At 37.7% G+C, this 17,321-nt stretch overlaps 2 protein-coding genes across 2 annotated transcripts; one reads left to right on the plus strand and one right to left on the minus strand.

Moving 5' to 3' along the window:
• Positions 1–3,039: 3,039 nt before the first annotated feature.
• On the plus strand, positions 3,040–5,491 carry LOC130629705 (uncharacterized). Its single transcript, XM_057443022.1, has 2 exons — positions 3,040–4,089; positions 4,207–5,491. Exons 1-2 carry the CDS (start codon positions 3,137–3,139, stop codon positions 5,489–5,491), a joined length of 2,238 nt encoding a protein of 745 aa, XP_057299005.1. The 5' UTR covers positions 3,040–3,136.
• Positions 5,492–5,611: 120 nt separating this feature from the next.
• LOC130629707 (uncharacterized) lies at positions 5,612–7,594 on the minus strand. Its single transcript, XM_057443033.1, has 4 exons — positions 6,781–7,594; positions 6,159–6,645; positions 5,934–5,968; positions 5,612–5,775 (listed from the first exon to the last, which is right to left on the minus strand). The coding sequence occupies exons 1-4, from the start codon at positions 7,592–7,594 to the stop codon at positions 5,612–5,614; spliced, it is 1,500 nt and encodes a 499-aa protein (XP_057299016.1).
• Between the last annotated feature and the right edge of the window lie 9,727 nt (positions 7,595–17,321).

Here is a 17,321-nt window from a genome sequence, read left to right on the forward strand (position 1 = left end):
CTTACCCTGGTACCCTTTCCATACCTTTTACCGTAGATGGAGAAGTGAAATTTCGTAAAAATTTTCAATTAAGGGCTATTATCAACCATTGCGGCAACTTAAATGATGGTCACTACAGAACCATAGCCTTCGATCAAATGGTTCACAGGTGGATACATTGCAATGATAGAGCAGTAATTTTCTATGATGACCGCCTTATTAACAGTCACGAGTCATATGTTTTCTTTTTAGAAGAGCTGAGATAAGAATATTTTAACCAGAATGAGTCAGCAAGGCGGCTTGACTACACTCAGTCTTGTCTTTGGAGAGTGGCGACTCCACTTATTACCCCAGTCAAAAATAAAACAAAATCAAATAAAAATTAAGTTAGCAAGGGGTTTGATCACACATGATCTTGTCTTTGGAGAGTAAGAATAGCACGGTTGAACAGAAAGTGGTCAAAGTTTACTTTAGGAAGATAGGGATGTCTAGTTTCTGCTGATGACCGTCCGCGGACCTCTTCGAGGTGACCCAGCTAGACATCCAAGGTACTTAGGTTCAGAAATATGGGTCGAAACCTACCTGGCCTTGGTTTCAAAAATATTAAACTTCGGTCGAAAACCAGTTCCATTCAGCAATTTAATATGGTCATTCTCTAGTACTGTTTTTAGTTAGCGAGATAACGTGTTGTTTTGGGGGGAACGGCTATGGAGTTTTAGTGTTTTTTAAAGATGATGCTAATCGTAGATGCTACCTAGAAACAAAATTTTTCAAATAAGAAGTGGAGGTTATGTACCTAGGTAATTACTTTTTTTAAAATGTTATGGACTCCTTCCTTTGCCTTACTTACAACGAGAAAAAATAATTTACAAAGAGGTGGCAAGTCACCGCAATGATGAACTCAACCTGTTTGGTCTTTGGAAATAAGCTAGAGGTTGTACTCCTCTAGAGAAAATGCCTCCAAAAGCACAATTCTCCCTTTTTACAAGGAATTAATTCAAAAAATATAAAAAAATAAAAAGGACACAACACATTTGAAAAGATGAACAGAACTTTAACCAAGGGCAGATAGGTTTCGACCCATATTTCTGAACCTAAGTACCCTGGATGTCTAGCTGGGTCACTTCGAAGTGGTCCGCGGACGGTCATCAGCAGAAACTAGACATCCCTATCTTCCTAAAGTAAACTTTGACCACTTTCTGCTCAACTGTGCTATTCTTTGTTTTTAACTCAGGTAATAAGCGGAGTCGTTACTCTCCAAAGACAAGATCTTGTGTGATCAAACCCCCCTGCTAATATATATATTTTTTTTAACCGGGGTAATAAGTGGAGTCGTCACTCTCCAAAGACAAGACCAAGTATGATCAAACCCCCTTGGTAGCTTATTTTTTATTTGATTTTGTTTTATTTTTGACTGGGGTAATAATGAAGACTGGTACAGTCATCTGTTAAAAAATTTTGTTAACATAACTATCAAAATTATGGAATATGTGAACAAGACATAAATAACTTATCCTAAGATTACTAAAATGAGCATTGTATCATAAACCACAAAGCATATCAAACCTTAACATTACACAAACCCTACCACACTTTGTGCACTTGTGTAGAGCACCACCTACTACACCAACAAATATTTGCGGAGCGCAACCAACCGCCACAGCAAAAATATCTGATAATGCAAAGACTAATCCCAAAATACAATGTTCGAAATGACATAACCATGTAGAAATATCCAGCAATGTATTGAGAGACATGAACCTAGCACAACTCTCCCACAGTTTATGCTCTAGTGTAGAGTGCCAAACTACACTTCCAACGAACTAACGGAGCGCTACCAACCGTCACAATCTTAACTATCAATACAACAACATACATTTCAAGCAACACAATTCAGAAAAAGAGAACATATATTAATTTTTTATTTTTACTATTTTTATTTTTTATTTTTTTAAAAACACTTTAATTATATCAACACCCCCAATCCTATCCAACCTAGTATATCAGCAGTTTCGAACCCTTTCACAGAACTAGCTGATATACTTAGAAGCTGAGCGGGTTCACCTTAACTAAGGTCCCTGTAAGGGTCATCTGCAGTGACTAAGCTCTCTTTCTTTCACTTAAACCAGGGTGTAATATTACGTTTTTATATATTCAGTGGACTTTCACTACCTGATTAAAGAAATCTCTAGAGTTAAGTGCAAATCTTTTAAGTATGTCATGACGACCATACATTTTGTTAAGCACTTTATGAACCTTATCCAACTTGGCACCTTGCTGAAATAACAATAGGGAGTGATCTATATAATAATACACCAGTTCCGTGTGTCTGTGACAGGCAAAGCTGATGTTGTTTTTTCTAAAGAAACAGTCGCAGTAACATCTCACTTTTGCTAAACTTTTATTTTAGTCTGTGTTTTGTGTGCTTTTTCAAATTGGTGTACCACACGTAGGTGTCTTGGGACCACTAATATTTCTGTTCCTCATCAATGATGTTGATAGATGTCAATGGTGATAGATTGATAGATGTGCATATTTAACATGGCTAGCCTCACTAATATCGAGGGATATACTCTGTCTATTATTTCCAGGAGGGGCCATGGCTTAGATGGAGAGTCCTAGAGTATTTAATGCTCGTTTTGAGCTACGCAGACCTAATTAGGGCCCGCGCTCTACTAGACAACTCCCGGCAACATCCAACGGCCCACACATGGAGCCATCTACCCAATTACTCTCACATGGGTTACTCCAGGGCTATGGTAACCTTCATTTGCCCATGTTGAATTGCCGTGAATAGGAATCGAACCTGGGTCTCCCGCAGAGAGTACGAGAGCTATAACCACTAATCTACGGCGCCATAAAGCTGTTGCAGATGTCTCTAAACCATAAGGACGCCGTAACAGATTCTATCAATGGGCTGAATACTCCAACATGAAAATTAAAGAAAAGAAGAGTCCATATACTTACGATGAATGTAAACCCCTTTGAGACAAATAGTATTATAGACGATATCGCAGTTGCCGTAAAATTTGAACTGCGCAAAGCATTCTGGGATCGTTCTGGGGATAAACATTATCTAGCGCTGTGAGAGTAGCCATTTTAATATTGATTTTCATATGAGCAGAGCTGTGTTACTGAGATTTCTATAAATACATCGATGGAATTGAATAAAAATGAAAGTACTTTCAACTTAGATGGTGATACAAATGTTGTCGATGTTTTACTACAAACGTTTGGTGTGAAAGGTTTGAAAGCTGGGCATGATGTAGCTTGTAACTTCGCTGCTTGGAAGTTGTCTGAATTAAAGTTGTTTTTGAAGATTAGTGGGAAGTTAAAGGGATTGACAAATGCCAAAAAACAGAAAGTTCTAGAAACAGTCATTTTAACTTGGAAAAAATTAAACTATATTCAGCTTTCATCAACAATGACGGTGAAGGAAAATCAAGATGACACTGATGCTGCTGCTCCTTCAGCAGCTATACTTTTGTCGCCTATACGAAAACCCATTCCTGGGGTAACAGCAAGCACACCTCGTGATCCTACGTTGAGATACCCAGACATAAAAGAAGGAATGTGCAAAGCCGATTTTGAAACATGGACGATGTCTCATCTACAAGAATTTTTAGGAGACAGAAACATCAACCGAACTGGAAATAAATGCAGATTAGTGGAAAATGCCTTCGGAGCTTATAAATTGAATCTTGCAGTATCAGCAACCAATATTCAGGAAGAGAAAGAACAAATTAAGAGGGACGTTTCTGCTAAGCTGCTATTAGAGAATGGTTTGATGAGACTGCCCGATCCCACTACATTGAAAAATGATTGGGTAGAAGCACCCATAAATCTGCCTGATACGTTAAATAACAATGTTACCGAGTATTTAGAAAAAAACAATGCTGGCAAAGCCTTCAAGGGAGGAAATTCGTTGTTACAGTCCGGTCATGTATCGAATGTCATGACACACATGATAAGTCCGAACATTCGTTATTGTTTTGTACGTGGTTCATGTCTTCCAGAACAGAAATTATCTAAAGATCCTTATTCTGTGTGGGTTTGCTTGCACAAAGATTTTGGTGATGTAATTACTGGTGATTGTAGTTGCACTGCCGGGTACGTTTATTTTAACAATTTTGTAACCTGTTATTGTAGAGCCAAAATACAATTTTTTTTTGCAGGTATAGTTGAAAAAAAAATTCAAGCATATGAAATATTATCAATTTTTTTTAGAGTATCAGGTGTGTGCAAACATGTTGGTGGTTTACTTTGGTACATTGAGCGAGAAGTGAGACTGGGACATAATCAAACATGTACATCAAAGAAGCAGCAGTGGAGTGTTCCGTCCAAGAAGCAGCTAAAATTGCATGTCCCTGATATATTAAATAACATCACAATAAAAAAACCAAAAGCTGAAAAAATTTTAAGTCCCAATGAAAGCTATGGACAAAATAGATTTCATTATGATCCAAGACATGTGAACGCTCGTAGTACAGATTTACTTTACGAGAAAGATATTGACGCATTAGCAGATGTTACGAATGGAAATTGTGGCATCGTACAGTTGATGCGTAAACGTTGTCACCATGATAATGCGGATGGAGAAATTATATCGAATGTTGTAGAAATTTCAGAAACAGAACATGTTGAAACACCTATGACGGTTCAACAAAATTTTGAAAAAGTTGGTACGACATCCTTTGAAAATTTTACTAGCCATTTGAAAATTAGTCCTGCACAGCAACTTCTTGTTCAAGAACTTACATCTAATCAAAGCAAGGATGTATCATGGTTTGAATACCGACGTGATCGTGTCACAGCATCAAAGTTTAAAGACTGTTGTATAAAAGTTGATAATAACTTTGATATTATAAACCCCAAGAAAACACGTACTTTGATATCTAAAGTTTGCGGTTACTATGATTCAAAATATCAATCGAAAGCATGTCGATGGGGCATAAATAATGAACCTGTCGCCAGAAAGATATACGAGAAGAACATGAAAAAATCTCATCGACACTTCAAAGTTATGGAACCTGGATTTTTTATTGATATGGCATATCCATTTATTGGTGCAAGCCCCGATGGATTAGTTAGTTGTAGTTGTCATGATCCTGGCTTATTAGAAATTAAGTGTCCTTGGACTCATCGTAGATTGAATATACCTGAGTATGCCTCGAAGAAGGATTCATGTTTGGAAATTGTTGGCGTAGATATTAAATTAAAACGTAAACATACATATTTTTATCAGATGCAGTGCCAAATGCATGCAACCGGAAGGAACTGGTGTGATTTTTTTCTTTGCACCACGAAAGACAGTTTTGTTGAAAGGATTATGTTTGACAAAGAGTTTTATGATATGACTGTTCGAAAAGCCACAGTCGTGTATAAGGAGTTGATACTACCTGAAATATATACTAGAGACTTATGCTATACATTGCATGTGGAGAAAGAAGTGAAGGAGACTGTCGCAGATATTGTTGATCATGTTACTATTGCTTTATCTAATACCTCATGAAAAGAAACTTCTTGTACATCATTTTTTTGTTTATTTTGAAGTAAAAAGCTCTGAACATATTATGACATTATTTCCTCAACCCCTTTTGATTCTTACTTAGTTTATGATTCCTATATTTACTCATATGGACCGAACTTTACCGTGAACGCCTTGCGTTAGCCTTTCTATATTCTTAACCTTCCAGTCGTTGATTCTCGCTGAGATCATATTACGCAACTTATTTCTCGTTATCGAACTGCGCGCTGTCATGATTGGTTTAAATATAAAAGCCTTGTCCTGATTGGCTGAATAAAAAATAATACGAGACATTATGTCTCGGCAGTTTGAGAAGTCGGCCTGAGTTGTTTTGATTTCCACGGCGCCGAGCCTTACCGTATTATCTGATTGGTCTAAAAGAAATGAATGTCGCGCTCTGATTGGTTTAAACTAGGACGAGAATTACGGGACTTTATAAAATATAAACAAGACAAGCGCAAGCTGAATCAAAGTTTTGCATATTTCGAGAATCGATTGAGATTTTCCAGGAAAAAAATAAGATTCTCAGACAAGTTTGAAAATTCTGTAACCACGAAAGTAGGACGTGAACAAATGTAGGACGTGAAAGATCACACAATGGAATATATTAACAATTTTTTTTCTTGAAAATACCTAAGGTTAAAACATTTACAATGGCACAAGAGGTGGAGCTAAGTTAGTGATGGCAGCACAAATGACAAAAATATCATCCAATAAATCTTTCATTGTAACTGGTATTGCACCTTGGAGTATACGAAAGTCTTTGATTCGAGCTATTGCCCTTTCCACGTGTATTCTAGCCTTAGCTATATTAGAGGTTCGATTGCAGTTTTTTCTGGTAAAACGAATTTTATCCTTCAAGAACGGAGGAATAATCAATTTTGATCCTCTTCCAACCAACAGATCACTTATATTAAAACCTTTATCTGCCATCAAGTTGTCACCGGGGTTAATTTTCTCAAGAATGCCACAAGTTTCTGTTATATACCAATCTGAAGCACACCCACCATAGCATTTTGAAATGAACGAAATTGTTCCACAAGGTGTGATCGACAACAGTTTTTTCCAAGTATTTTTAGATTTGTATGAAGAATACGTTTGAGCTTGCGCTTTGGCTAAACTAGGTTTTTCTAGTCCACCTTCCGTTCAATCTATAATGCCGATGGTGTTTGGAAAATCCTTGAAGCACTTGGGGTAGCATCCATTATTTTCTTCTCTGGAAGGCCAATATATCAAACATTGAAGTTCTCTGGATAAAAATGGAATCCACGTACTAAGCACTTGAGACACAGTGCTTTGAGAAACATCAAAACGATAACTCAGGTCTCGTTCTACTAACCCCAGCCGAAGCCTTATGAGGGTCATAAATAGTTCACTTTTCGTGTTGAGTTTCCTTTTTGGTCCTGTCTTTTTTCTGTTCGAATTACTTTTTGAATAAGAGGTTTCTCCCTTGAAGTAACTGAGCTTCTCAGCTTTTGGTTTTATACGGTTGTATAACCATTCAAACACACCATAATTTTGCAGTCCGGTATACAGGCTTATCGCTTTATCGTCATTTTTGATTTCGTCTATTGAAAAAGGTTTTTTTACATGTAAACCTGATTTTAAATCATTGTTTTCATTTATCAATTCTTGAATTTTTATTTGTTGACGTATAATGGTAACAGTTTTGTTTCGCTTCGAAGTGCACGAATCACAATTTTCATAAATTTTACTACGAGAACATTGTTCATTATCTATGGCGTTGTCATAATCATGGCCGTTCAAAAAAGGTGTTTGTGATGGTACGTCGCATAAATTCAAGTCATCAGATCCATCACGAAAAACTTGCCGTGCTTTAGGTGGTGGTAAAAGTGAAGATCTTTCAGTTGGTAGTGAACGTTTCGTCGGATTTGATTGATAACCTTTCATATATAACATCGGTATTCTGCATATATCGGAACAATACCCAGCAGCAAAATGGTTCGAGCAAACTTTCGTTGACATAGAGATTTTGAATTTACCACCCCGATTCAAAGCCTTCTCCCAGCTTTTAGCATCTTTCTCAGTTTTAGGAGAATGCCATCGTAGAATGCCAACATGAGACATTATGATCAACCTGAAGAAGTGAAAATAAAAGAAGACAGATTAAAAATGAAGCATTTAAGCAAAATTCCTAGCATGGGTATTTGTATGACTTGAGTTATCAAGCATCCAAAGAGCTGAAATAGACTGATAAACCACAAATAGTTCAAACAAACATAGAAAACACTGTCATTGAATATTTGTAGAACTTGCTTTGCCAGCTAGCTAGCTAGTGTGGGAGAGTTATATATATTAAACTCACTTATCGGGACTGTTTCTTCCACTACTGCATCCATAAACAGCACAGTAATCATTTTTACCCATAACGGTCCAAATTCAATAAAATATATCTTGCTAATAATGTAATAATGTACGAATAATGTAATCGATATCTTTCTTTACTCAAGGCAACGCTGTGAAAGACCGTAAAATCGCTTCGCTGTTTATTTTCATCCCCAGAACAATCCCAGAATGCTTTGCGCAGTTCAAATTTTACGGCAACTGCGATATCGTCTATTGCTGGCGCTTCTGTTAGCTTCGTAAAATTGTTGGCAATAGACATAATCGTGTAGCAAAACGTTTGCAAAAGTATAATATATTAATATAAACCAACCTAGAATTTACAATATAAAACACAAATGACTAAAGACATTATACGTGGAAAGATAACACTTTGAACATTGAAAGGGTGACATTACAATACGAAACGACATATAACTAATATTGATTTAACAGTACATTTAGATGCAATCGTAAATTGAAGCTCTATTCGCCAACGCAAAGTCATTGAGATTAATATCCCTATCTAGCGTCGATCTAGAACCCCGAACACATCGAATTGTCGACCGTAGCAACGAGAAGCATATCTTTGTTCGTATGACATTCGTCGCTAAAGATACCGGAATGGACCGTTTTTCAGCAATCATATCGACTAAGCGTTTAAAAAAGGCTTTGCACTCATCGCCCATCGCACCATTTGTCGCGAATACAAGACGCGCCGTAGATTAGTGGTTATAGCTCTCGTACTCTGTGCGGGAGACCGGGGTTCGATTCCTCTTGACGGCGATTCAACATGGGCGAGTGAATGTTACCATAGCCCCGGGTTAACCCAAGCCATGTGAGGGAAATTGGGAAGATGGCACACTGTGTGGGCCGTTGGATGTTGCCGGGAGTTGTCTAGTAGAGCGCGGGCTCTAATTGGGTCTGTGTAGCTCAAAATGAGCATTAAATACTCTAGGACTCTCCATCTACGCCATGGCCCCTCCTGGAAATAATAGACAAGGTATATCCCTCGATATTTGTGAGGCTAGCCATGTAAAATATGCACATCTATCTATCTATCTAGAGGTGTAAAGGAACCATTCTCCACTTGAAGTACGCGCTCGTTATACTGCTTCTTCTTTTCCGTTTCGTTTTTCTGGAAGGTTCTGCTTATTTCCATATCCCTGTACCTCTGAGCGTAGGCATTGAATACCCTTATGTCTAAAAATACTCTTTGGTCAGGAATCCAGAAACTGCGTGCACTCACATCCAGTCTTGATTCATTTCCGTCGTTTGCCATGCGTTGTTGGAATCTTTCGCCATTGATTTCAAGAAGACTCGGCTTTACTCTTACATCTTTACATACTTCCTTGAGAAGGTCTGCAGTTATGTTGCGAATCTCGTTGTGTCGAAGTGTGACTAGTCCACCCTTTTTACATGACAATGCATGGCTTAAATCAAACCGAACACCACATATGCAGTTGGAGGGCAATCGTTCCAGTTGCCAGTTGTATCGAATCTTGATTGCATCCCGGAACTGTTGCTTTGTCAAATCGTACCCCCACTCTATAAGTGGAAGCGTTGTCAACCAATTTGAGACTCCCGTTCGCATATTAAATTCATTGATTCGTTTCTCCTCGTCTGTCATCTCAGCTCTCAATGCTTCAAGATCTTGTTGATAGCGTCTGCGTCGTTCTGATTGAATTTGTTGTTTGGACTTGTCATTGTTCACCATGAGAATTTGACTTCTCAGCGAGGCTGTCATGTTTCTCGAGTTCTCATACTCGATCGTTGCATTTTTACAAAACACATCAATTCCCAATCAACCAAGCCTCGGTGGGAGTGCTAAAAGTTTCCTTTCGTTATCGTTAACGATGTGACCACCAGTTATCGCAGGGATAAACTTGTGTCGAATAACTTCATCGAGAGGTGTCAGGAACTCTTCTATGCCAAAGATCGTTCTTAGAAAGTATGTAAATTTGTTCTTGTAGCCATCTACAAAGCACATGTATGCAGCTTGAGGTTGCGTTACTGCTATGTCTGACAGTAGATTGATCTCCCTGACCCATTTGGTCACCATCGCTTTTACATACGTCTCTTTGTATTCAACGCTTCCTATTACAGCACCCAGGTGTCTTTCACCCTCAACAGTAATTTGAATGCATGTACCTTCGAACTGCTTTCTGGCTTGTTCAAGTTTACTTGATTTCACGATCAGCCAAGATTTTACTGGTTGTGGGAAGTATCCAAAACTGGGACCGATTCGCGTCAGATTGTCCCACCATTTTCGTATTGACTCAAGATTGCCGGATGCGGTGAGGTCATCAGCAAAAGCCACTGTCTTGTTATGATCTGTACCAATGAGATACACCAGAGAATCGAGAAGGGGTGTAATTCCTATTGCATATATCGCCATACCAACAGGGTCGCCTTGTGTTGTACCTTCTTTAGATAGCAATTCAGCACCTCCAATGACGAAGAGTCGTGCTGGTCGCGTATAGCAATTTTTTACAAAAGTCGATATTTCAGGACAGATAATTCCGATGTTGTGTAGTAATACCGATCTATTCAAGCTGTTAAAAGCATTCGCTGCATCTACAAGTAAAACTGCATCTGAGTTATCATCTTCAAACATCACTTTCATTGCGTGGATTGCTGCTTCACTGCCTGCTTTTTGTCCACACATTTGAGATTTAGATGATGCAGCAACGACATCTTGTTTAACAACACTCATAACAATTTTCCCCGCAATTCGCCTCAAAACTTCTTCAACTCCAATTGGCCTTAGACCTGGGTTTTTGTCTAATGGTACAAGTCTTGATGCTAACAAAGCTTCCAATGTACCATCATCAAATTCTTCAATACACATTTTCTTGACTACATTTGCAAATGCAGTTCGAAGATCTTTTCCACCTTCACCATACATTTTGGATGTGAGGATCTTTCTCCAGCCATCGGCGTCTATACCAGAGGGTCCTGCACCACCTTTCGTCAATAGTGCAGCTTTTAAAACCATGGATTCATCTATCACGTCATAGATAATCGGCTCGACTGTTTTCGTTGGTCCTTGCATTATCGCGTCTTCGTCAGCCTCTTTTGCTTCGGGATGTTTCATCCGTAGCAGATCGATAGTCTGATTATTTAATGGCAATACCCCACCTGTCATGTTGTTCGTTATCAGTTTAATCGCTCCATTAACGTTACCTCTCTGCATTAAATCTTTAAACCTCCGAGATATAGTGTTGATGTCCCTTTTTGTGTTTTTGCTTGACATTCTTGACTGTATAGCCGCTGCCTCAGCAAGTAGCTTTAGAAAGTCTCCATTTCGCCAGTATACTAACCTCCGCTCAAGAGCATTGACGTGATCACGACTTTTTGAGGTCTTTGTTGGTTTTTGTAACAGCAATGCTGGCATAACGTGTATAGCTGTCATTACACATTCTTTTAGTGGACTATTCTCACACCAGGAGTTTAACAATCGGGTGATTTCACGAATGAACGATTTACCAACCGCACCGTTTGGCAACATGAACAAGTTGCGTCTCCAATACACGATTTTCTCATAACACGTTTTAAGGTTTTCTTTAGCAATGCTTCCTCTCACATCTCCCCAATAGAATTTTTCAGTAATCTCGAAATTGTTTCGCTGGTCTGCCACTGCTAACAAGTTGTTTGGAGCTTGTGGTGGAGGTTGACTAACTTCGTCTTCATTCACCTCGTTTGATTTACAGAAACGTAGATGTTGCAGGACCCCACGGGCAGACTTGCATCTTTTTCCACACCTTTCGCAGTATGATAGCGCCTGATCTTCGTTTTCATGACTTTCGTTTTCATCCACATCATTAATATTCCGATTTTCGTTACGTTCATTCTCACTAATTCTTATTTCTGCCATGATTGTTTGCTGAAAACTGACCAAATCCAATTACTTCTATCGTCACATGCAACAAAAACCCCTGAAAAATCTTCCGCAAGTCACACAAAATAATGTAAAATATTTTCCCCAAGAGCCTTATCGTGAGGCTTTTAGTATGTTAATGTACATAAAATTAATAATGTCTTGTTATGGTCTGGCTGAATTAAAAGCGGACCTAGCAAAAATTTACGGACTAGCTTATTTGGTACCGTTAGAACCGAAATTTTATGTACATTAACATACTAAAAGCCTCACGATAAGGCTCTTGGGGAAAATATTTTACATTATTTTGTGTGACTTGCGGAAGATTTTTCAGGGGTTTTTGATTTCTTACATTCCATAATTGTAACAGAAGAAACTTTAGGAATGATTGGGGCCTTTTCAGGCTCAACCTATCTTATTCTTTGGAGAGAAACCTCCTTTTTCTCAATAACATCACTGTCTTCAAAGGCTAGTTATATCTGCATTGCGATGTAGTTACTCCTATTCTCTTGAAAGTTTGGCTGTTTCTAGAAGTCCAGTTGATCCCTCCCATTTTTTGCGTGCTATGCAACATCATATCTCAGCTGCGAAGGGAAGCTTAGCAATACGTCCCCGAGGTTCTTGAATAACTCCTACCTGGTCTGTCATTAGACTTTCCATTTCTTGAGAGTCTTTTTAGTATTGGCATCAAGACATCAATCACTTGCAATTCATGTCATATTACCAGCTCCTCAGAAGTTATAGCACCATGCATCCAACTTTCTCTGTACCCTACGCTACAATCTTCCTTAGATAATTTCTTTGAAAGCGAGGAGTTGTCAGACACCAATGCCTACTTCTGCCATGTTTGCAACTCTCATCAAACTGCTCTAGTTGAAAAAGAGGTAGTGTTGTGCAGTTCCCATCCCATTTTACAGCTAAAACGTTTTGCCAGTGCCAACGGCCTTGCGTCAAAAATTGCCTCTTGTTTTATTGTTTACCCTGGCACCCTTTCCATACCGTAGATGACGAAGTGAAATTTCGTAAAAATTTTCAATTAAGGGCTATTATCAACTATTGCGGCAACTTAAATAATGGTCACTACACAACCATAGCCTTCGACCAAATGGTTCACAGGTGGATACATTGCAACGATAGAGCAGTAACTTTCTTTCTTCTGCACCAGATCCCAAGCATGGAATTTCAACAATTCTCATGTTTCCACATTCATAGGTGTTTGTTTCAGTACAGCCGAAAACCATTAGCTTTTTGATCATCCCTTTAAAGCGAAGAATACCGAAATTCTCCAGTGGCCTCTTATTCTTTAAAGAGAAACCTCCCTTTTTTCATTAACATCTTTGTCTTAGATGGCTAGTTAGATCTGCTTTGTGATGTAGTTACTTCTATTCCTCTCTTTGTTTCTTATTAGCTTTCGTTGATACGAGTAGAGTGCTTGACTGGCGTGAACACAGGAGCTTTTATATCGTAGGTGGTTGTTCATATAAACAAAAAAGAGTGATATAACTTTCAGTTAGCTTGAAAAAACACAACAACTACGTATGCAACTATAAGTTTCACGTATTCACGACCATCAGGCATACAACTACAATGTCAATAATTTTCTATATAAATCCATAAACACTAATCGTTACTTTTCCAATTGTTTAAAAGGAATTTGTTCTCGTGCCGGCATTTTTTTTATTAGATTATCTTTGACAAACTTTTTTTTTCGATTCCTAAACCATGATTTTTTAATATACTTTGTATGAGTTTCTTGAGTTTTTTAGATTGTGGTCCACAACCAAACGACCAAACCGTTATCCCTATAAATTCCAATATCATTATTGTTGTAACATTGTGAGACCTGGTAGAGTAAAAAAATTCTGACGAGCTCGCATACTTCCGCTCCGTCATACGCACCTGTAGTTACGTCAAATAATCCACCTTTTCTTTTTATCACTGCTTGTCCACTGTTAAACAAAAATGACTTCCTAGCGTGAAAAATAACGTTTTTATATTTGTTGGTATTATTTGTGTGCGTCTCTGAACGCAAGTCTAATCGATTCAATGTGTAGTTTTCCTTCATGGATTGATAGAAATGCGTGTTCTCTTTAACTGGCTCGTATACAAGTGTAATGTGGAAACCGCTGGATGACAATGCGTTTTTGTAAATGCTTTTTGCCTAACTAAACTCTTAAACTTTTTCGTTAATCATCCTTAGCAGTTGATTTATGATCGTTGGAGGATTGTTTGGTTTAGCATTTATGTATATGGTTATTATTTGATTTCCTAAATGGGTAGAATATACCAGTAGGCATGACAAACGTAACGCTCAGAAAATCGGTTGCCGTAAGGTTAGAATGGTAATATCAAGACCCTCTGATTAAAATGTTTTAATTTCTTTTCTAAGCTTTCAAGATATAGACCATTCTGATTGTATATAAAAGCAAGTCTGTCGTCTCTGTAAAGGCCCACCTGATTTTTGTCTATTAACTTGGAAAGTTTATCCAGCAGGTATAGACCAACAAGCTAGCATACCTCCGCACTGTGAACCCTGCAATGCTCTTTTAATATTGCTTTGCAATTCTTTACCTTGCCTATTCAATTCAAATGGATAAGTTGGTTGCATTTAAAGAGTTTGTTGATTATTTCTAAGACATATCTCGGCCTTACTAAGTTGGGGAAATGTTTCTGACAAAACTCTGCAATCCCAAAATTGTTACATAGTCTTTTAGAAATATCTTTAACGTGCTAATAGGCTTTCAAACGCATAATATATAAATGTGGCATAATTAGGTCTTTTAGATACTTACTAATAATTAGCCTGCTTATTTTCTTTAGGTGCAGTCTTTATTTTCAGACTTCCTATTTTAAGATTGATTGTTTTGGAATAACTTTTTAGAAATTCAAATCCATCTGTTAAGGGCAAATGCCTTCTTTGGAGGCTTATTGCAGTTGTTTATGATAACAAAACTTTCCTTTAAAAGCATTTTTTGTTTAAACAGATAAAAACTCTCTTGCTTTTGCTTGCACTTAAATTTCTGAAAGCAAATGAGTGTAGTTTTCGTTACTGTGGTTTTTGAACCAGTCACTTAATCAAAATCAAGCTATTCATATACTTTGTAATCTGCTACCTTGTTGAATAACTGATGATCATAACCACCTGATAAGAACTGTTTCCTGAAACATTGCATTCACAAAATCTGTTTCTAACGTTGTAGCTTTTAAGAGCGAAAGTTCGTCTACAACATGAAAATGAATGTCAGAGGAGAATGACAATTCTTCAATGCCTTGTAGACCTGATACAACATTGTTAGGGGCACATAAGACATTGAAACTTTCCCCCTCTTGTATGTTGATATTTTTTCCATTTTATTGCCTTTAACAATTACTGAAGTTAAGTATTTCATACTACTGATAGGTTGGTTGGTGTATGGTGGTTTTAATTTTATTTGATTTTCAACAATCTAAAATATCTTACTTATTACTATTTTACAGTTAACTTTGGTTTTGTAGTTTTGTAATAAATCAACCTTGTGATTTTCTAAGTGAATTGGAAATGTAGATGATTTTGCTGTTTTGTAGGTCCCTTTCCCGAGCCACTGTTCCGTATAAGAAATGAGGAAAGTTTTTGTTCTCTAAAAAGGTCATGCCTTCTTTAAACCTTCCTTCGTATGCAGAAGAATTTTGTGATTCCTCCTTCATATCCATCAGGAGTCCATGACGCAACACTTCGTTATACTTCATCACTAAAAATGCAATATCTGTCCTTTCTCGCCATCTATACCGTTTTTGATCTTGATATATCATCTCTCTTGCACGTGCCCCAAAAGTAGATGTAGCCTCCATAATTGTGTTGTATGTTAATTTCTTAGGTGTTTTATTTGCATCATCATAACTACATTCATCTTGAGTGGTAACACTTCTGTCCTGCTCTATCCCTACATTGAAAGCTTCTCGCGGACAACGACTCGCATTCGGTCTTCACGTTTGGTGGGTTACGAAGTTTTGGTCTCAGTAAATCAAGACAAAATCGCAGTCTAATATTAGTACCTCTGAGCAAGTAAGTCCATTTCTTCAACTGTCCTTGACATCGACTGTGCAATCTTCAATAGATCACTTTTTGGAGAGAAGAATTGTCAGGTTTTAATTCGTACTTCTGTCACTACTGCAATACTTACCAAACTGCAACAGTTGAAAAAGAGGTCGCAGAGTGCAGTTCAATTTTGGTTCTGCAATTATAGCGCTTTGCCTATAACAAAGGTCTTGTGTCTAAGGTTAGTTCTCCTGCCACATCATAGCCGTTTCTCTGCCTATCACCATAGACAGTAAAGTCTCTTGTAGCAAGCACTACAACGTAAGGGCTGTAACCACTCTGGAAATTTGAACAATGGCCATTACACACTGTTGCTTATAACCAAGTGCATGGTAAGTGGTTTCATTGCAACAGACAGAGCAAAAAAGGAAATAAAAACAAGAACAGAAAAACAAAATAAAAATTATGTCAGCAAGGAGGGTTTGACTGCACGGGTCTGATCTTTGGAGAGTGACAACTCCACTTCTTACCCCAGTCACAAAAGGTTGTACAGAGTAGGACAGATGAAAATTTATGGATAAAAGAAATGTCTAGTTCCTGCTGAAGACTGTTCGCAGACTTCGTTTGAGGTGACTCAGCTAGACATTTTGGGTACCTTGGTTCAGGAATATGAGTCGAAACCCTTGTATCCTTTACAGAAATCCTGTCCTACTTTCTGTCAGGAAGAATTGTGTTCCTTTGTATGAGCATATTCTTTAGAGGAGCAAAACCTCTAGAATTTAAATTTTAAGACCTAACTGGTCGAGTTTATCATTGTGCGTGCACTTTGTAATTTTCATAATGTTGTTGTTGTTCCGTTTTGTGTTGTAGCTTTGTTGTTTTAACTAACTTTTCCAATCACTGTTATTATGACAGCGGCGATTTGGCTCTGTTGTGAAATCTTTAGAGGGTTGCAACTTCTACCTATTGCTTAACCAGCTGTCATTAGATAAGTATCGGCACTGTAGCTTGCTATTTCGTCACCTTGTCATCAGAATGGCTACAAATAACAATTTCAGCTTCTTTATTTTCCTCTTTTCCGATTTCCATAGCCTGTACTATTTCAGGTGACTTAAGAAACAAAAAATATGAAGAAAGCTTTATGCCTGCTTTAAGCTCATCGTTGTCTTCGGTATACTTTCCAAAGGCTTCCTTTAAAGCCTGAAAGTTGTGCCGACTGTACATGTCCAGGGACTTTTGGTATCTTTCTTGTGTCTGTTTGCACATAAGCTGCAAGTATAGTCTGCAAGTATAATCTGGAGGGGAATTAATGGAGCAACCACAGTTTAACTTAAGTTTAAAACTTTAATTTACTATTCCCAAAACATTATAAGAATCTATTTTTAATCTATTCTAGAAATAACCACAGAAAACAAAATTAAGTATTAAATACAAACCTGTCTGCATTAGCAGCACATAATTTGTGTATTTTATTTTTTAATTCTAAAAATATTACTATTAAATCAGGAATACTGCTTGGTTGATAATTGCTGAGTACAGTTAAATAATTGACAGTCACGCTGCCATCATTGCTCTTT

The sequence above is a fragment of the Hydractinia symbiolongicarpus genome, chromosome 1 (assembly GCF_029227915.1).
Source record: "Hydractinia symbiolongicarpus strain clone_291-10 chromosome 1, HSymV2.1, whole genome shotgun sequence".
NCBI classification, from domain to species: Eukaryota; Metazoa; Cnidaria; class Hydrozoa; order Anthoathecata; family Hydractiniidae; genus Hydractinia; species Hydractinia symbiolongicarpus.